This window comes from Rhodnius prolixus, unplaced genomic scaffold, assembly GCF_049639745.1.
Source record: "Rhodnius prolixus isolate KJV_2025 unplaced genomic scaffold, Rpr scaffold_4, whole genome shotgun sequence".
NCBI lineage: Eukaryota > Metazoa > Arthropoda > Insecta > Hemiptera > Reduviidae > Rhodnius > Rhodnius prolixus.
The window spans coordinates 11,199,361-11,219,002 of NW_027411614.1; the positions used below are offsets into that span (position 1 = coordinate 11,199,361).

A 19,642-nucleotide genomic window follows, 5' to 3' on the forward strand; every position below is an offset into this window, starting at 1 on the left:
GGTATTCAACAAGAACATATTATTTCCTGACGAATTGATTGGTGAGTGTGAATTACCAGCTGCAGTAACTCATGGTCCCACACCACTCGACGCCTGCCTGTTTCCAAGAACTAAAACCTCCGAGGATTCAGATAATCCTTCGATTGGAACCATACATCTTTGTGTACTTACTGAAGACAATCTTATGGCAGTATAATAGAGAAAGAAAATAGTTTTAATTTATTTTTAGAAATATGATGAAAAATAGCTTTAAAATCGGTACGATCGTGAGGTCGGTAGGTGAATTATATGGGAGAGAAATCTTTTGATAACAGTAACTATTTAATATAAATTTAGACGCTGTAGTAATAATACCAGGTGTACTTTATTATTTTATTTTTCATTTTTTTGTTGTAATTCCTTTAAAAGTTCCTAATGAAGTGCTTATTGGTCTCAGTCTAATAAAAATTAGAGCTATTCATCGTTGAAGATCCACAGTAGAAATAATTGATACAAAAGAGAAGAATAGATTTCTTGAAATATTTTATTTTATACAACTGTTCTAAATTTTCATTACCACTGCAGTAGTGGAATACATAAGTTAAAATGTTTTGGTGCACAAAGCTATTTTTATCAATCCTTTAAAAAAAAAGTCTTTCATCATTTTGGACAAATAGTGAGAAGTAGATTAAGTATTTTTTCGTTTTTCTATTAGTTATAAATTGGATTGAAGTCATTTTTGCCTTTCCTTATTTTTTCTCAGATTTTTTTTATCATTGTTTTTAAATTATTTTTCGAGTATTATTTTATTTAAATATATTCATTGTACTCATTGTTCAGTCCGAAGTGCTGGATAAAATCAGCCGTAGTAATTCGTTATGGCTTAATTTAACCCTTTTTTTCTGGAGTAAGAGTAATTGAGAGTTTTAGAAGCATTACAAAAGTATTTTGTATTCTAATCTATATTGTAAGTTTTACTCTATCTATAGTCTTGAAGAAGCTTAAAACTTGGTTAATTTTGAAAGAAGGCAGTTCCTTGATAAAAAGTGCTCTTTATAAAAATGCACTGGGTAGAGGGATCAGATTCCTTTTTGTGATTTTATATTTGAAGTTAACCTGACATCTGAAAATTCTTTGAAGATTTCTGTGGTTCTTAATAGGAATTCTTTCATAACTGATTTTTTTTTAACCTATTGCTTTTATTTGATACGTTTTTCTGGAAAGTTTAAAAGTACCTTTGAAGAACAGTTTTTTTAAGGATGAAGCTTTAGGGAGTAAGATATTATTATTATTATTATTTATATATATATATATATGAATACATTGTTTAGATTAAAATTATTACCGGTTTTTGTTTTTCTCTACTCTAACAGAGTTCCTTAATAACGACTGAGTGAATATGTTGATATAACTTCCACATTGTAGAGAAATATATATTTATGGTGCAAAATAATATGTAGAAAATGCCTGGCAAAGCGATGATGTGTATTTAAAAATTATTTAAATATTTAAAAAATATAACAGAAAAATGAGTTTTTGTGTTTATTTCTTAAAGGGTATTATTAAAAGAGGGATGCAATTTTAAATGCAGTGCAGCCCTTCTTTCTTAGAACAAAATTTACTGTTTTGTAAATCACATTGATATATACTTTTTTTTTTTTTTTTTTTTTAGAGAGAGAGAGAGAGACAGATAGCGAGAAAAAAGCTTATTATACAAATATTTTTAATGTATAAAACAAATTTTCATTAAATAAAAAAAAAATTGTCATAAAAATACATGTAATTTATACATAATTATATTCATTTAAAAACAGCCATATATGATTATTTACTTCTTAATTGCACATTCCTTTCGAAGAGTTCAGAAAGAAATACGAATTTTTTTTTTAATGAGGTAATATTGATGCTACCTCCAAATTTTTAATTTTTTATCATCACCTGCGGTTACAATAAGATTCCCATCATCAGTCGCACATATCGATAGAATTGCTCCTGAAAATGGATAAATTCAAATTAGACCATGTTGATTAGTCTAACTTCAAAGTTTATAATAAGTAATTTATAATACGTCATCCTACCTCTATGTGCTTCTATTTCTTTAACTAAGACTACGGTCCTAAGGTTCCATAAATATAGTGAACCTTGACCCCCACCAACTAGAAGTGTATTGCCATCCCAAGCAAGGCATCTTGAATAGAATAAAAAGTTATTGTAATTAATCTACTAGTTTTACCATCTTTTGTGCCCTTTATATACTTACTTAAGTTTCTGTATCATACATTTTGAAAATAAAATAGTCCCCGTACATAAGTCGTACACCTTTAAACTCTGATCATCACCACATGTAACTAATTTGGTTCCATCATTAGAAAACTCAATACCATTTATGTTGTTCTTGTGACCTGTAAATTGATCGGTGCATAAATTACTTAAAAGTGGATTACATTAATACAAATTATCGATATTTCTTTCTATCCTTTCAGATATTATAAATTATTGCTATTATTCGTTGAACATATCTTAAGCCTCAAAAATCTGAATTTCAAAACATAATTATCCAAACTAACATTATTCTGTAACTATAACCGTTCTTTTAACTGCTACATAATAAAACCAAACCATAAAAATTTCCCAAAATTTTAGTTTGCGAGATATTTTGTACACTGGTACACCCCGATCGTTTTATAAAAATCACTTTTTCTTTTTTTTTAACTAAAAGAGTTTGAAAACTGATATTTCTTGGGAATATCAATTTCGATAATTTGCCACGAACGAGTACATCATTTTAAGAAAAATAAAAAAAAAAGAAAATTTGTAAAAGGCTTCTTGAAGTTGATGTATTTTTCAGATGTATTTTTTATTTATTTTTTTCAAATCGAGCAACGGTTTAACGAACTGAATTATTTTAGATCGAATAGATAATTCATCATAATCCTTACCAGGAAGATTTTTGACAATTGAAAAAGACGCTAAGGACCATAATACCAGATCACCAGCCGATGTTCCCGTAGCTAGAAGAGTATCTGCCCTGTTAAAATAAAACTTAAAAAGAAAATGCCTTCATAATTTTTAATTTTTCAAAATATTTCCACTACCGTCGAAATTACAAAGTTAATAAGATAAAAACAATGTTTGCATAAGCTAGTTAATAAATCTAATTCTCAGTCAAAGGATATGATTTATTGCTCCCTTACCTGTTAATAGCAAGCGCTGTAATTTGGTCATCGTGATCCAGTTCGGCTAACAGATGTTGTGCAGGACTTAATGATAATAATGGTAAGCGTACACGCCACAACCTTACTGAACAATCCCAGGAACCGGATACTATTAACCTTGGTGAGTGAGTGGTCACTAGACAAGACACTACATTCTCATGGCCTCGTACACGATCTTGGATGCGACCAGTTTCCATCTCGTATACTATACTGACAAAGAATATTTATTTACTGTATTTACACTAAAGCACAATTCCATATTATAAATGTCTTTACTATGCAAAATGCCAACTTATATTCAAGAATGAAATACGAAATTTCACCAAAAGAATTGTTAAAAAACAGCAAAATAAACTTACAGCGTGCTATCGTACGATCCGGCTACCACTGTATTAGTGCCATCAATTAAAACTACAGAAGACAATGACAAGCTAGACAAAGAAATACTTCGTTCTCGTGTAGCAGATATTGCATTGTGGATCTGAAATATTCTGATATTATGGAAAACAGAAAATTAAAATAGACTAAAACTTAGTAATATTTGAATATTTTCCACTCCTACCTTAAGCGTAGTATCTTTGCTGACAGAAGCAACTAACCGTCCGTCAGAAGAAAGTTTTACACACGTTATTGCTTCCTTATGACCCGCTATTTCAGATGTTATATTCATTTTATCAAGTTTTCTCCATTCAACTAAGTAAAAATACAACAAAGCATTGTTTACATACATACAAATTATTTATAAATACGTAGTTTGTTCATATATAGATAAATAAATACAGAGTAAATATAAATAAATAAAGTAAAGTAATGTAATGCCTTTTTTTTCAGGCGGGATTTACGTCCACCTATATAGCCAATTAGGTGTAGACGGAGGCGACTAGCAAAAATACTTTCTATAAAGTTCTCATATTAAACATCGAATGAAATCCAAGGCCTAGACCGGAAATCGAACCCAGTACCAAAATAGATGTAGCTTTGCAGGTCTTGCCTCTAATCGTTCGGATACCGTGGCACCTAAATGAATATATAAATTTGATCATACACATACAATCTGATCCTGTCTTATGCGATACTGGACACTTAACCCAAAGTCAAACCAGCTTTAACATCGTTTGATCGTGATCCTAATTTACTTCTATCATCTGAATGTATTTTTCTAGTCATAAACTTAAACTTAGGCATTGAACTTTTTTTATTGAGAAATCCCCTGAATTTCCTTGTAGTTAATTAATTTCTTCTACGACCGTCGGTTAAAGGAAACAAGGAAACCTATTTCCTTCTTGGAAGCAGATCAAAATTCTAGTGTTGTTTATTCACACGACTTCTCTTACAGTTTTACAAATTCTCTTATAATATAAAAACCCACGATACACTCCCTCTTACAATCAATTTTAATAAAAATAAAAAAAAAGTTCCGAGAAAAACTGGTAAGTCCTTTCTGTAGGGACCTTTTTTTTAATGTTCCAATGGATTGCTTTTCAAGTAAATCGCGGAAAACTCAAAAATCCTTCAGGAAATTTGCAATTCAGGCCTGACATATTCATTCTGAATTTTAGCAAATATTTAACCTGTTCCAATTTAAATAAAACTAAAATTATACTAAAAAAACACTGAAGAGATAAAAACCTAAATAATTTAGAAACTCAAATCTAAAGTTTATAATTTAGAATAAAACAAAGACGAAAAAAAATGTAAGAAAAAAGTTATGAAGTTAATACCTGGAGGTGCAGACAACAATTTAGAAATAGTTGGAAGATTTCTTTTTGGATGAGGTTGTAAAAATATTTGTTTAGGCACCTGCCCGAATTCCATGATTTGTACTTCTTTTGAATGTCTTTCATTCCAATCCGGTATATTTTCTAAATCTACTGAACCTTCATAGCACATATAATAGAACACTAGAGGAAAAATATATCTCATATTACTTTAAAATTACAATAGTTTCGAATTACAAGATGTTAAAAAAGTATTTGCTTTTTATTTAGTAAAATACTATTTACATAAAAGTTGTTAGATACTTTCGCCTTGACACTGATTACTTGAAATTTACTTTTCAATATTTTTTTTTATTTAACAGTAATTTTCAAAAAAAATCTTTGCAGCAACAGTTACAGCGCGAGAACTGGTAAAATTGAGTGGGTTAACACTGTCTATTCGTGTTGAATAGAATTGTACTAAAAATTGTAGGGAAGGAGGTGTGATTACTGAAAGTGGGCATACACGGTACCTTGACCCAACTATGTTAAGAGAAGCAGAACTTGGAACAAATAGCCGCTTAAATTTTACTTCTTCTACGATCATTAAATTGAAACAGCCGAAAACGCAAACACTTTGCTACATTCCTAAACTTTTCACATTGATGAAATCTAATTACCATTGTTAGCTTTCACAGCTTCTTCACCTCGTTGTTTGTAACCAAAGATTAAATCAATCCAATTGTGTAAATTTGCTGACACATAATCAGACTCCAATGCTTCTCTTAGTTTTTGTACAAAGTCACATCTGTCTAAACATAAGTTGGAGACAAAATTAATATAACCAAAGAAATGTAATATTTTCACTTATGAAACGATAAAAAATATTCTAGTGAATAAGATTTATTTAGAGCTTTCAAAAAAATACAATTTTACAAGACCTTTAGCCCAAGGTGGAAGCAATACATTGTTGACTTTAGTGCCATCATGTCGAAATCCAAATTGAATCCCTTTTAAATTATCCAAAAAGTCACCTTCACCATCCAAATTATAAAATTCCGGTGTCAATTCCTTGAAATCAGACATATTGGTTTGTACATTACGCCAAACATCACTTACGCTTAAACAAATAAAAATAGTATTTTATTAAAATGAATTAAATAAAAAGGAATTTTTATATCTCTTACATAAATATTCTTAAAAAAACATACCAATTAAACATTCTATCCGGATGATCGAATCGTCCATTTTGTAAACAAAGCATGTATTCTGGATATTTTCTGACTAAATAAAACAGTACAAAGCCGGGAGCAGAATAATGTGAGCCGTAAAGAAATTTTGGTGGTGGCATTTCATCATAGCGTTCCTAAAAAAAAAGTAAAAAACGCTATCATGCGGAACTTATTATTACAGGAAATAAGTGATTTGTGGACAAACCTTTAGTTTTTGCAATCGTTCGAGATTAAGTGCACCAATTGGACGACTTAAATCTCTGTACGATCTAGAACTGGAGAGATCTAATTCATTGGATGTATAATCTGATATTATCCAGGGAAATACAGGATACTGCGTTAAATCATTAAACGTCCTGTCCGCTTCGCTATTTTGAAAAAACAAAAACTATTAGAATATATTCAAGTCTTTCTTCACAATCGTTATCGACAGTTTTAAAATTCAATTAAGAAATGATATAATATTTCTTAGTTTTGATTAGGTTCATAGTTCGCTGGAATAAGTTAGCACACACAAGAAAGTACCTATGAGTTCTGATGGAAGAATTAAGTATGTGTTAAACTCATGATTTGCAGTTTCCGGAAGATTGTTCCAAGCAATCAATAAAAACTTTTTGGCAAAAAAAAAACGATAAAATGACAGTTTACCGAAAAATATATACTTCGATTTTGAAAAGTTATATGGAAGTGAATCTTGGTCCTTCACTAAAAAGAATGTTAACCCCGCTTTCAGGTCTCAGAAATGAGATATCTTAGGCGATCGAAGCGCAAATCAAGAAGGTATCGCATGAATACCGTCATTATCATGAGTAATTTCCTCTAATATCCACATGTCATGGACATCTGTTTAGAATAAACAGAGAACGACACCCAATAAGAACATTTGAAGCCAGGTGCAGGGGAAAAGACTGCGATGAATGAGACGTGAATCATGGGCAGATAACCTCTCCATCATCATTAGGGACCTAAGACCAAGACAACGGCAGCAGATAGTGGCGTCTCTTTTGAAGTTCCTCCATACTGTAGGGAGAAGAAGACTTCAAATATGCAGTAAAGGAAGATTAGCTTTTTCAATACTATAGAACTGATGGATCATAGCACTAATCTGAAATGTTAGTGGAAACAGCCTACAAAATAACCTCTGAGGGTAAGACGTACCCTAGAATCAATTTCTCTGATTTGCTTTTTATCGATATCAATCAAGAGTAAACCGGTCACTCTATATTTTCCGGCGAGAGCGTTGCAGAAATATTATACTGCTTTGTCCATTGTTATACTGTCCATTTTGCTGTTAGGATCCAGAACGTGTTATATCCTAAACTTAATTTCATTTTTAATGCTTTTTATTTGTCATTTATTGTATCGTCTTGTTATTTTATCGCATTGACATTTATTGATGTAAAATTTAGTTAGAAAACAATTACTCTTTTCCTGCCAAACACTTTTAGAAACATTAATTGTAATATTATTTTCCGGTTGTCGTTTAAGCGATGATCCACAGCGCAAGTAACCAAATTGACCTATTTCACATCCATCCATTGCTATATATTTTGCATGTGAATCTTTGGAAGTATATGTAAGAATTTTTAAAGATCAATACATACCTGTTGAGATATAATAGATAATCGTAATTAGATATAGCTCCATTTTGCCACTGTAAGGCGATAACTTCTTGATGTGAATCAGATAAACGTAGATTTGGTTGAGCAAGCAATGCTGAATACAGATTATCCCTATCACTTTGTGAACGTAAGGATAAATATAAGTAATTATCCTTATATCCAAATTCAAGACCCTGTTAAACACATTAAAATTAATAATTTCGTTAAAATATATAATTTAAATAATTTAAGGAAGGTATTTTTGTATGATCTACTTTGTCCAAAGTTGTGGTTATGGGATAAGCTGATTCTTTATTTCCAAGTTTTCCCTTCACTTCCTTGAATGTGGTGTTTTTCGCTGTGATAATGGTAGCAGAGATCACTGGGCAAGATTTAAATGAGCCCTAATACGTGACCAAACCTCGTAAACCCACAAACTAGGTATAAGCATACCATCAAAGAAAGATCTTTGAGGAGGTAATTTTTTGGGGTTAGCATGCTTCATAAAAGTACAGTCCTTCAGCCTCTGCTGGTAAGGCAAACTGCAATCCACTAAGAAATTTCACCGGTAAGTCGCCACAGATCTCAATCCAACTAGTCTGAGTAACTATGCCGACTCAATCTAGCCTATATTTTTTCAGATAACAAGCCTCTTTTGGCTGAATTTTCTGGAGAACAAGATTTCCTTAGGTCCGAAAATCTCACAACAATTACAACTTCCTTCAGAAGTTATGTAAATTCGAATATGCTGATTTTTTTAAAAATAAACCCTAATGAGCCCTAATACGTGACCAAACCTCGTAAACCCACAAACTAGGTATAAGCATACCATCAAAGAAAGATCTTTGAAGAGGTAATTTTTTGGGCCTAAATGTCTAAATATAAGTACCACGGAAATAATACCTGCAGCCGAGCGGTTAGAGGCGAGGCCCGCAAAGCTAAGATGTATTGCGGTACTGAGTTCGATTCCCGGTCTACGCCTAATAATTCTCTTATAAGTTATTATTCTAATAACTCTATTCTAATAATTTTTGGCCAAAACATCTATTAAATGAGTAAACTACAACAACTTTGCTTAAAATAAAAAAGCAGTCGGGTAACTTACTACATGCTGAAGAAGAAACCTTCTTTTTGTGATAGTTTTGATCTCTGAGAGATTTATTTTTAAAATATGGTACTGAAAATAAAACAAGGTATACATTACTTTTCAAAAAAAAATTAACCAGCAAAAATACATTCAAAAAATAAAAGGGTTTGGCTGCAAAACCAATTCCTCGGTCTTTTATTACTTCTGTAAAGATGAACTTTAATGTTTAAAAATAGAATATTTTCAGTAAATAGCTAAAACTATCCTTAATGGGACATTACTTCAAGTTTCTATTGTAATTCATGAAACTACGTATATCAGAGTGGAAAACAATTAACTGAAAACCTTAACTTACAGGTTCAATTTTATTAAATGGTTGGTAATATATAGTTGTAGTTGATAAAATTATTCGGCCATGATTCATGACTAGCGGTGTAATTTTATTCGCTGTAGTTTCCATTACAATTGATTCATCTATATCGTGTAACCATAATGGATCAAATTTTACTAATGATTGTCTTGACAACTCAATCGCTGCAACCTGTAGTTAGAAAAAATTAAAAACAGGCAGTCCGATAAATAATGGGAATTAATCAAAATTAATTAGTTATATTTAATCGGACGTCAAATTCTCTCTTAACATTTTCTTATTTCAATTAATATCATACTTGTAAACTAAAAATAAAAGTACACTCCATTCTAACAATTGGTGTGCTTCGGCAGTACATATACTAATTATAATTAAAGTATATTGTAATAATATAATATGTAGTAATAATAAACAATATGTATAATGTGAAAATGAATTTCAGCAGTTTACCATCTGATTCTGTTCGACAGGTCCAAGTGAAGAAGCTCTGTGAAGCTGGCACACTAACGGGAGGCAATCCTTAATGTGAGCATAGTTCAATGAAAACAAGAATGTTCGTTTGGCCTACAATATGCTAATAATTAATAACATTAATTAAAAAGTTAGATTAACATTAAGTATTCCTCCAACTGTAAAGTAAAATCTTACATTTTTAAATTTATAGGGAGCTAATACATTTCCTTCAAAAATTTCTACAAATGTATTGCATGTGACTTGAAGTACGTTGGTGTTGGCTTCATTTCTACAACAAACCTTCAGTTTTAAAATTTGTATATTGATTTTACAAAACGAGTTACTAAATGCTTATTACCCTGCTTGGAAATCAGGTACATAACCCTGCACAATTGTCAAATACCCTGGTCTATGTGGAGTAGCACTGAAAATTGATTAAAAATTAGTCCCAGATATGTATAAGATGTACATATAATATGTATACTTATATATATCCATTACAAATACTTTTACAACTGATATGTGACAAACTTTTAGGAACTTTATACAGAGAACCAGTCACATTTATTGTTACGCTAGAAAAGGTGATAAATAATGAAGCTTAATCACGGAGAGATTGAGTAATTTTAGCATGTAGAGAATCAGTGTTTTATTTTTAATTACTAAATATCATAGAAATAAATTTAATATCACTTGAAAATACCTACTTGGCTGACTCGTTTTCATATTTCTTAATTTCACAACATTCTTTAAATAGTATTTTGATAATTGGTTTCAGATGGTCTTGGGGATCGAAGACAATTGATTTTGAACATACTTTCAACCTTCCAATTTCTGTACCGTCTAATTTTGATATAGTTTCTTTATTGTGGGAATCAGATTGATCATGGTCACATATCTGCAAATGTACGCTAAAATCTTCAAAGTATATTTCACCAGGTTCTAGTAACAGTAAAGAAAACCTAGAAAGAACAGAAATATCTCAGTAGTTCCAATTAATGAGGAGAAAATAAAATATAAATGTAAACTACTTTTCTAACATTTAATAGCTACTTTAAAGAGTGAGAATGAGCAACAAATTTAAATCAAGAATACATTCCAAAATCAAATTAATTTCATGGCATTTTTTAATAAAGTTATACTTTGATAAAACCATTTACCATAAATAAGCAGCTAGTAGAAAGCAGTTTTATATTAATGTTTAAAGTAACATTATTTGTCTTAACAAAAACGAATTGGAACAAATGTAACATTTTCTAGTAATTTATTTATATAAATACCTGCGTTTATCCATATTACAATACTTTATACATAATTGCAACCTGAAGCTATGCAACCTTACCATGCACTACAGTGTAAATATGTCATAACCCGTCACATAGAATTAGAAACGGAATCGGCCAAAAGAATATCTTTACACCATAGCTAAAACATACTTTATTTTTGAATGGATCTTAAAAACGGTTTCTTCTCTTCTATTACTAGGAGTAAAAAACAAAGTTATGTTACACAACCAAACATCTAGTCGATCTTAAGTCGATTACGGCTCTAAGAAACAAAGGGAATAGTATTTTTATTTTCCTATTCAGAGAATTGTTCGCCCAACATTAAGTATCTACTCTACTGCTAGGTTGCTCTTTCTAGCAGATGTTTTAAAAATTACTAGATTAGCAGTTTTAAAAAGATCTTAATCTCAACTCATGCTGCGTAACCTTCTGAGTGAGAAGGTTACGTACAACGGTAAGAATTTAGAATGTGGTGACTGGTGAGCCAAATAAGTTTGAAGAGTAAGAAATGGCAGTGCTAATTGTGATTGATAAAAACAATGGTTTTGAGCAATTTTAAATGTAATAACATTGGTAAGAGTTGATTTTTTTTAAAAGTAAAGTTAGTCCCAGAACTGAGTTTTGATAACATTTCCACTATTCATGGTATGGATTAGCTGACTTTAAATAAAAATGGGAAAATATTCAAGTGATTCAGAATCTGGTTCATCCAATTCTTATAGAAGAAAGAAAAGTGACAGAATCCGTAAGGAAAGGCGCAGGTATTTTTTTCTGTATTATAACTCAGTAGTTACTATTCCTGTAAGATTCTTAGTGTAATCAAAAAATTAGTTGATACAACTAATATGCTTTCACAATTTTCGATGCCAAGTCCTAATAATATCGTTTGAAACATTATTTACTATACCTAATGGAGGTACCCTATCCTTAATTTAGAAATTATGTTAACTTTTAATTCACTTTTGTTTGGAACAGATCATCTAGTAAGTCGTCCTCTGGAAGTAAATATGCATCTAAGAGCAGGCGATCAAAAAAAAGTAAGAAAAACAGACGTTCCAGAAGTAGAGAAAGACATTCCAAGTATGTTTTTTTTTCTTTAAGAAATGGGATTTATTTTAATTTTCTTATTGTAATAAACTGCTACTTATCATCTATTTGCAGGCATTCAAGAAGATATTCACGAGATCGACACCGACGTTCACGATCTAGTTCTTCAAAACGATCGCGTAGATCGCGTTCACGATCAAAACGATCACGTTCCTATTCTAGAGGAGTTAGCCCATGGAGCAAAAATAGAGGACGCTCATCACGTAGTTCATCACATCGTAGGAGTCGTTCACATTCTAGAGGAAGGCGTCGCTATAGTAGAAGTAGAACAAGAACACGTTCCGTATCACCTAGGCGTTCAGATTCAAGAAGTGTAAACAAATCTAATGATTCTAGTTCAAAATATTCACCGAAAGATGATGGTAGCGAACTTTTGGAAAAACTGAATAAAGCGGCCGTACAATTGATGTCGGAAAAAGCAAAAGATACCAGTACATCCATTGGTAAGTTTTTTGTGTTTTGTATTGTTAGCATTACTATGTGGTTAAGTTGTTCTAGAAAAATACATTTGGAACATTAGCGTTCGCTGACGTTTTCAATCAATGGCTCACCAGGTCTAATTTACTCATGTTACTACAGCATATAACTACGAAAGTGGTTAGTAGGAATAGTTTACATGCCGTCTTGGATAGACTACTACCACACTCAAATCCCTCTAGAAGCGCAATCTTCTATATATTTCTGAATATTATTACTCAATCAAGTTTTATTTACTGTCGTACGCCAATTTTTTGTATTGAGTAGCAACTATTCAAAAGAAGGATAGCATGTGAATCTAATGCCATAGTTACAAAAATACAGGACATGAGTTCATGTTGGAAGATGTCTCTGTGCGAAGATTGGATCGGTAGAAGTTCCATTTTTCTAATAAGTAACTTTTACATATTCGTACAACGTACTTTCGTACTTACATAACTACATCCCAAGTATTGCATGATTTTCTTGACAGTTTTGGCGTTGACCAAAAGTACTGCCAATTTTGCCCATTTCAGAAAACAGACAAGATTTCAGTTCTCTCTTTGCATACATTAGATTTTACTCAAATATTTTACAAAATTATTTAATATTAATTATGATTGTCTGGACGTATCATACTTCGTGTGATTTAAATATTTTTAAACAAATGAATTAAGAAGGGAATGGTATTTAAAAAAAAGCAATCGTCAGGTAGTTTAATAGGTATAATTTTAGATATTTTTTTTTTTTAGAATCGCAAGTTCAACGAGAAGCATTAATTAATGAAATTAATGCACCAACGTTTGCGCAGAAGACATTTATATCCAACGAAAATAAGTCTGAAAATTTTCCAGCAATTGTTGAAATCCAACCAGTTAGCGCAAAATTAGCCCCGATTAAAGAAGACCCAGGAAGCCTTCTACATCCAAATGTGTGTGTAGGTACTTTTAATCAGTTCTGCAACTTCATTTCCTTTTTTTGTTTATCGAGGAAGAAAGGATTAATTTATTAAAATAGTTTTTGAGTAACGAAGTAATAGTCTTTTTTATTACCATAAAAATAATATATTAGCTTTTGGTTTGAAAACCAAGCGACTTTTCGGAATGTCTTTTCACAATAGGAATTAAGATTTTAGACAACAAATAGATAATAGATAATTTAATTATTCATCGACATAAATGAGTTTGATTGGATTGATCTAGGTAACAGAATTAATTTATAAATTCTAATCAGAAAAATTAAAGAAATTTACAAGTATTATAGAAATTTGATAAATACAAATATAAAAACATATAAAACAAATTTAAGTAATGAAGAATATTTATTTAAAATTAATTATTTAATTACTTATTGTATATATTTATACAGATTGTAAATTACTAAATAAATAAATAAAAATTAATTATATAATTGGTTTTCAGTTACTGCTTGAGGATCAAGAAGAAAAATTAAATCGTTGGGTTAGAAAAGTTTATCAGATAAGACAGCGTTCATTAAATGGTGAACCTTTGGCTTTAGCTTAACATGCGTTAATAGCAGTGTAAAAATTGAAATTTATTATTATTTCTACTTTTTTCTTGTATACAATTTTAACTAAAATTATGTCACATTCGCTACATTGTTAATTTTGAATATGTGGCACATTTAAAAGTGATTTTTAATATATAGATTTGGCCAACAGTATAAAATAACAACAGAGTAGGAAACCGAAGATTTGTAATATTACGATATTGACCTAAATGTTAAACAATTTTATATAGAGCGTTAGTTGAAGTTTAGATGAATAGGTTGTTTGTATTAGATAGTAGCTTGTAATACAAATTTTTTTGTGAATTTATTAGAGATATATACAATTCTAGATTACTTAAGGAAAGTAAATAATTTGATAGAAATTCGTTGAACTGTGTAAACTTATTAACTAATGTAATTATTTTTTGTTTCTCTGATTAAAAACATAAACAAAAGAGGTAAAAATCCATCATTTTCATATTATTATTATTATTACTAATATTATAAGTATTATAATTGGAATATATAGTAATTGTATACATTTTAAGTAATTATGATGATGGTTTGAAATTTTATACTAGCGAAAAGAATGCGATTCGAAAATAAAAAATAACTTTCTGTATAAACCTAAGTCTATTTCAAATTAAAAATGCAAACAAAGCAGACCTCTGATGGGTGAAAAAATATTCGGAGAGAAACTAGTTATATTAAAAAAAAATTCTTGATTAAAATAAATGCTTAATCTGAACATGTTCATGAAAATTAGAAGCAAGTTAGCCATTCTGCATGCAATTTTATGATTTGATATCTTATTATGTAAATAAGTAATATTGGTAATTGAAATAACTCTGGAATCAAAATAGTTCGTTCAGGAGATTCCTCTACTAAACCTGTACAACTAAACGCTTTACTATTTATGATTTTTACTTTCTCTTGCTTTAAAAATTCTTCATAGATGTTCCTCTTGGAAATTTTGCAATCAAATTTTCAATTTGGAACTTTTCACCAGAAATATTTGTTTTGATGTCTTCTGAATCTAAAAGGTGTTTTTTTTTTATCAATGGGTTTGAATGGTTTGGATGTCTTTAAAAAGTGTGGACAGCTGACTCCCAAAATTAACATCAGAGAAAGTTCACTTTAATATCTGGATAAAGTGCCATCATTGGGCTTGGAAATAATAAGCTTTTGGGCAGTTCAGCTAACTGAATGTTGCAATTTACCGAGATTTTTTAGTTACTGAGATTTTGTCGAAGCGGCGTTTACATTTATCTTCAAGCTGGATATTGCTCAAACGCAGTTCTACTTTTTTTCTTTTTTTTTTTAAAAAAAAAAACATTTTCCCTAAAAAATTCTTATTAAAAGAACTTTAAGACGAGGGAGGTGATTGGGCTTTCCACGAAAGTGCCATTACGACTTATTGCATATTAAACAGTAATAAACTTGTATATACAACCAAAATTCAAATTCCAATTTGAAGGAAAGTTGCAGTCTGGAAGTGCCATTTCACCGAAATGATGAACTCAGCAAGAGCAGAGCGAGACGAAAACGTGAGTGAAGTCGAAATCTCTACTCCAAACTAATTAAACTACCTCTGACGATGGATGAATTGTGAAATAATCATTAAGGGATACAGTAAGGTGCGTGCTTCGATGGTCAAAATCAAAGATATCCAGCACTGCAGATCTAACCAATTCTCAACAGTTCTGTATGTATTCGTTGAAATAAAAGCGGAAAATTCTACTAATCATAGTAATAGTAACATAATTAAATTTTAATTTATTAAATAGAAGCGCAAGATTGCTTGCGTAAATTTAATGTACCCCGAATCTAATCCTAACCGCCCCTGCATCTCAGCACTAGCGCTTGCGTTGAAATGATGCAACTATGGTGTACTAATCGCAATAACTATACGTCACTACCGAATACCATATGAGCAAGTGTATGTGTTCCAAGGTCATTTTTGCTATTGAAAATTTCTCTAAATTGTGCTGCTAAAAGTTCTTCCAAAACTTGATTTGAAATATTTAAAATGTCTTTTTACGACATTTTTCGACGAGCATTTGGACTTAACCCACCATACGACAAGTAATTTGTCTTTACTCTAAAATTTATAATTTGTGATTAATTATGAAGTGGAATGCAAATTGAAAGTAGGATTAGATTGATTGCAATATATATTGCAATGCTCTTTATTTCGTTATAACTATATTTCATTTTGTATCGTTTATTAGTGGTCTGGGCCATCCGGGATTTCGAAATCCTATATGGGAAGAAGACTCGGACGATGATGAAGATGAACTGGATGATGAATTTAGGTATACATAGTATTTTACTACTTGCATTCGTGTCTCTTTTACTTACTAAAAGTGATACATACTACAGGTATGCACCAAATGCGCCGTTTGGTTTTCGTATTTTTAGTGGCGATGTAGTGGATATGCACAAATATTTTGAACAACAAATGGATGAAATGATAAAAAATTTCCATTCAACCCTTATTGGATCAGGTAGAAGTAAATTCACAAAAATAGTTTAAACTTTGATGCAATGAAACTACTAATCTTATGTCTTTTCAGATTTATTACAATTACCAGAAAGCAGTTTTGGAGATCCTGCCATCAGGACTGAGGGAGAAATAGGACCAAATAAATATCTGAAACCTTGGGTTGAACAGTCAGATAATGATCTGAAAAAGGACACAGATATTGATGGCAGGTAGGAATTTTTTATAAGCTATTATCAGAATTTGAAAGTATGATGTGCATTCGATGCGCTAGGAAAATAAATATCCTTTAATATCATTAAATTTTTGCATCCTAACAATTTACATACATTTGGGAATTTCAATCTAAGCATAGACAGATACAATTGATATAATTAATTTTTTCTTTTCTTGAGATTAGTTCCGTGGAAGTATTTAACATGATTTTATTAAACCTAAACTATTAATTCCTAACCGCAGCTATCGTTTGATTTTATTTTAGTGTAACAGCTGGTGATCTTAGAAAAATATTTCCGAATGAAGATGAAGAAAATGCAGCCTCTTCGGCTCATGTACCGTCAAAAGTTTTTGGACAAAGTGTAATTACCAGGATAGTTAGGACTGCTGATGGAGTAAGTTGTTAAGGGATGAGTTCAAGAGCTGTAAGCTGTAAAATCTTATTGCTCAATTTATTCTGAAATATGCTTACTCTCAATTCCTAAAAAACGTCACATATAAAAGGTTTCAATATATCCGTTTGGTTTTTGCTATCAGTACATTTGAGCCATATTTACAGAATGAACTTGTTTGTACGTAAGATTACTGAAAAGGCTTTTTATTATTAATGTAATCCAAATTGACTCGCAATGCGAGTTGCAAAAGCGCAGCCTCCGGAAAAAAAAAACCAAGATGGTTTCTTTACCAAAAATTGGCAGAACTTTACCGTTTTACGGACTCACTGAAGAATTTCACTGTGCACGATGTGCCAAATATTACAGTCTTTTGTATAGTCTTATACACGAAAAGGTTCTTCATTCGAGAGCGATCCTCTCCGCAAAAGCGACGAGCTGGAAAGGGAGGGAATATTATTATTTCGAAAAGTCTCTGCTGTGAAAATTGTGTCACATTTATGTGAAATTTTACATTAATGTAATCAGTGTACCAAATTTAAAGAAAATCATTGAAGGCGTTTTCAAGAAAATTGCAAAAAGTTTAAAAACGGTTTCAGTAAAGTGGCTCTGAGAACTAATTAGTGGTATTTTAAAGTATCAAACTATAGTTATGGTTTCATATTTTTTGTTTTTGTAATCTAATTTGATCCGAGATAGACAGACACACCATGCTCTGCGTCGCACATTTACCGCATAGTGATTGCTATAAAAAGCAAAAATTCTATGGTCTGCAGTTGTCTTTTCCACTCTGAAGTGATAAGGAAAAAAAACAAATGTAAACCATTCCCTCGATTATCAAAATCCTGTTACAAAGATAATTAATTCGCATTTTATAAAATAACTGTTTATTCTGAAAACTGTCAACTGTGTAACAAAGAATTCAAACACAAATTCAAGAAAGTAAAGAAACTTAGACTATATCTTGTCTGTAGCAGTGGTAGGAATATAGAAGATGAAATATGTATTGTTGATAGATATATTTAGAAAAACTGCGGCTAACAGAACGTAATATGCGAGAAGAGGAAATACTTTTAAACTATACGCTATTATTTAAAAAATAATTTTTATTATTTGCAGGAATAACTTACTTTGGTTCTTATGATACTTAGTAACCGATATATTATAAATTTTGTTGTTAAAAGAGATTGGAAAAGGAGAAAAGAGTAAGAGGATGTGATGGCAGAGAAGAAGTTTCATTGACAAGACAGATTGGTGATCAGAAATATAAAGTTATCACAAAAAAAGATAACCAAACTGGAGTAACAGACACCACAGAAGAGTTGATCAATCTAGATGAAGGTATTACTTATTTTTATTTATTTTGCTTTGTTAACGTCTTCATTGATTATTAATAAAATGAGTTTGTTATAAATAAAATTACGGGAGTTAAAAAGAAAGCGAAAACATGCAGAGATGGTAGATTTTAATCTTTACTAATAAAAAAATATGCATGAAAACAAATTATCAAGAAGAATGATTGAATAAATCTGTTTGGGTCGCTAAGCTTGATCAATTCGTTATTAATTCATTTAATTCTGACAGGCTTCGGGTTTTTATAAATTTGATTTTCGAATTTAGAAGCGTTTAAAGAACTTGATTAACTTTAACTAGATGAATTAACTTGGTCAATGATGCTAATGTTATTGGTGTGCGATAAGGAGACTACTTTATGTCAGAGTGTATCACAAAGTCAGTATTGAAGGATTATTCACTGTTGGGGCGTACATTGTATTAAAATTATCAACAAAATAACGGTACTCAATCTTCTGTGTAAAATCGATATATGATGCTCTATCTAAACGTTATAGGAACGTAATATATACCATTAGTGAAAGCTAACTCCCCTTTCTCCTATGGACTTAATTAATATGGTTAAACTGCAGCAGAACCTTGGGCCCATACTATCTTGTAGTACTTAGGGTAAGGAAGCTTATAACTTTTATTTTATTTTTAGAAAAGCTTGCTGACTTCAATAGAAAATGGGAAGAACGGAAATCAAAATCACCAATAAATGACACATACAATAAAAACAAAATTATATCACTCTATCCGCCAGACAATAATAGTGATCCTAGTAACATCACTTTGAGCAGGTTGTTTGAAAAATGGTTCAAGTGATGTGGTACTTCTGTAGCATCAGATTTGATTTGGAAATTTCAAACAAATTATTATTTATTTTTATTTTAATTTTGGAAATACACATGAGAAACATTCAAAAATTATTTATTTCTTTTCTTCCTTGTTTAGCTGTTGCTACGCTTTTTGCTCTACGTTGTTAATATAAAAGTTCTTGTAATGTATGTGTATAGAATATTGTGTAATATATTTATATATAATGTCTGCATTAATAAAATTATTCTTCATGTGCAATTTTAATTTTTACGTTTTGCTTTCCACCTATAAGAAATGTCTTGAAAAAACAAAGTTATCGAATTGTATATTCAAATAATTATTCAGACCGATATTAAGATTCAAAAGATACGGATACTATTCACTG

At 30.7% G+C, this 19,642-nt stretch overlaps 4 protein-coding genes across 10 annotated transcripts in view; 3 read left to right on the plus strand and 1 right to left on the minus strand.

Moving 5' to 3' along the window:
- The window catches only part of LOC141456385 (calpain-5-like), a 23,476-nt gene extending 21,684 nt beyond the window's left edge, over positions 1–1,792 (plus strand). For all 4 annotated transcript variants that reach the window (XM_074132323.1, XM_074132320.1, XM_074132321.1 and 1 more), the window contains one exon: positions 2–1,792. In XM_074132323.1, coding sequence (XP_073988424.1) covers positions 2–196 — 195 coding nt within the window. In that variant the 3' untranslated portion in view covers positions 197–1,792. The remainder of the gene's footprint in view (position 1) is intronic.
- LOC141456380 (protein FAN-like) lies at positions 1,681–11,052 on the minus strand. Its single transcript, XM_074132314.1, has 20 exons — positions 10,915–11,052; positions 10,342–10,596; positions 9,993–10,058; positions 9,830–9,923; positions 9,632–9,745; positions 9,167–9,352; positions 8,830–8,901; positions 7,728–7,918; positions 6,329–6,491; positions 6,103–6,257; positions 5,833–6,011; positions 5,572–5,703; positions 4,916–5,095; positions 3,757–3,887; positions 3,554–3,675; positions 3,174–3,404; positions 2,919–3,007; positions 2,240–2,381; positions 2,058–2,167; positions 1,681–1,971 (listed from the first exon to the last, which is right to left on the minus strand). The coding sequence occupies exons 1-20, from the start codon at positions 10,977–10,979 to the stop codon at positions 1,886–1,888; spliced, it is 2,763 nt and encodes a 920-aa protein (XP_073988415.1). The 5' UTR covers positions 10,980–11,052; the 3' UTR covers positions 1,681–1,885.
- Positions 11,053–11,539: 487 nt separating this feature from the next.
- LOC141456401 (uncharacterized) lies at positions 11,540–14,712 on the plus strand. 2 transcript variants are annotated; one of them, XM_074132349.1, is made up of 5 exons: positions 11,540–11,681; positions 11,896–12,000; positions 12,082–12,470; positions 13,236–13,414; positions 13,905–14,712. In XM_074132349.1, exons 1-5 carry the CDS (start codon positions 11,593–11,595, stop codon positions 14,004–14,006), a joined length of 864 nt encoding a protein of 287 aa, XP_073988450.1. In that variant the 5' UTR covers positions 11,540–11,592; the 3' UTR covers positions 14,007–14,712. The 2 variants fall into 2 exon arrangements, with proteins under 2 accessions (XP_073988450.1, XP_073988449.1); XM_074132348.1 differs by having other exon boundaries at positions 13,236–13,420; positions 13,905–14,707.
- A 1,176-nt stretch (positions 14,713–15,888) lies between these two features.
- LOC141456405 (uncharacterized) lies at positions 15,889–19,521 on the plus strand. Of its 3 annotated transcripts, XM_074132355.1 has the most exons (7): positions 15,891–16,077; positions 16,224–16,307; positions 16,375–16,499; positions 16,569–16,707; positions 16,977–17,106; positions 18,288–18,444; positions 19,100–19,521. In XM_074132355.1, the coding sequence occupies exons 1-7, from the start codon at positions 16,022–16,024 to the stop codon at positions 19,261–19,263; spliced, it is 855 nt and encodes a 284-aa protein (XP_073988456.1). In that variant the 5' UTR covers positions 15,891–16,021; the 3' UTR covers positions 19,264–19,521. The 3 variants fall into 3 exon arrangements, with proteins under 3 accessions (XP_073988458.1, XP_073988456.1, XP_073988457.1); XM_074132357.1 differs by lacking the exon at positions 19,100–19,521 and having other exon boundaries at positions 15,889–16,077; positions 18,223–18,444; XM_074132356.1 differs by lacking the exons at positions 15,891–16,077; positions 16,375–16,499 and adding an exon at positions 16,082–16,142.
- The last annotated feature ends 121 nt before the right edge of the window (positions 19,522–19,642 follow it).

Excerpts from the sequence above, each read along its gene's own strand:
- LOC141456401 (XM_074132348.1), top strand. The coding sequence starts at position 11,593 with ATGGGAAAATATTCAAGTGATTCAGAATCTGGTTCATCCAATTCTTAT. Across the intron at positions 11,682-11,895 it reads ATCCGTAAGGAAAGGCGCAG|ATCATCTAGTAAGTCGTCCT; the intron begins GTATTTTTTTCT and ends TGTTTGGAACAG. Across the intron at positions 12,001-12,081 it reads AGTAGAGAAAGACATTCCAA|GCATTCAAGAAGATATTCAC; the intron begins GTATGTTTTTTT and ends ATCTATTTGCAG.
- LOC141456405 (XM_074132355.1), top strand. The coding sequence starts at position 16,022 with ATGTCTTTTTACGACATTTTTCGACGAGCATTTGGACTTAACCCACCA. Across the intron at positions 16,308-16,374 it reads GAACTGGATGATGAATTTAG|GTATGCACCAAATGCGCCGT; the intron begins GTATACATAGTA and ends TACATACTACAG. Across the intron at positions 17,107-18,287 it reads TAGTTAGGACTGCTGATGGA|AGATTGGAAAAGGAGAAAAG; the intron begins GTAAGTTGTTAA and ends TGTTGTTAAAAG.
- LOC141456380 (XM_074132314.1), bottom strand. The coding sequence starts at position 10,979 with ATGGTAAGGTTGCATAGCTTCAGGTTGCAATTATGTATAAAGTATTGT. Across the intron at positions 6,012-6,102 it reads CCGGATAGAATGTTTAATTG|CGTAAGTGATGTTTGGCGTA; the intron begins GTATGTTTTTTT and ends TATTTGTTTAAG. Across the intron at positions 3,676-3,756 it reads GCAAAGATACTACGCTTAAG|ATCCACAATGCAATATCTGC; the intron begins GTAGGAGTGGAA and ends AGAATATTTCAG.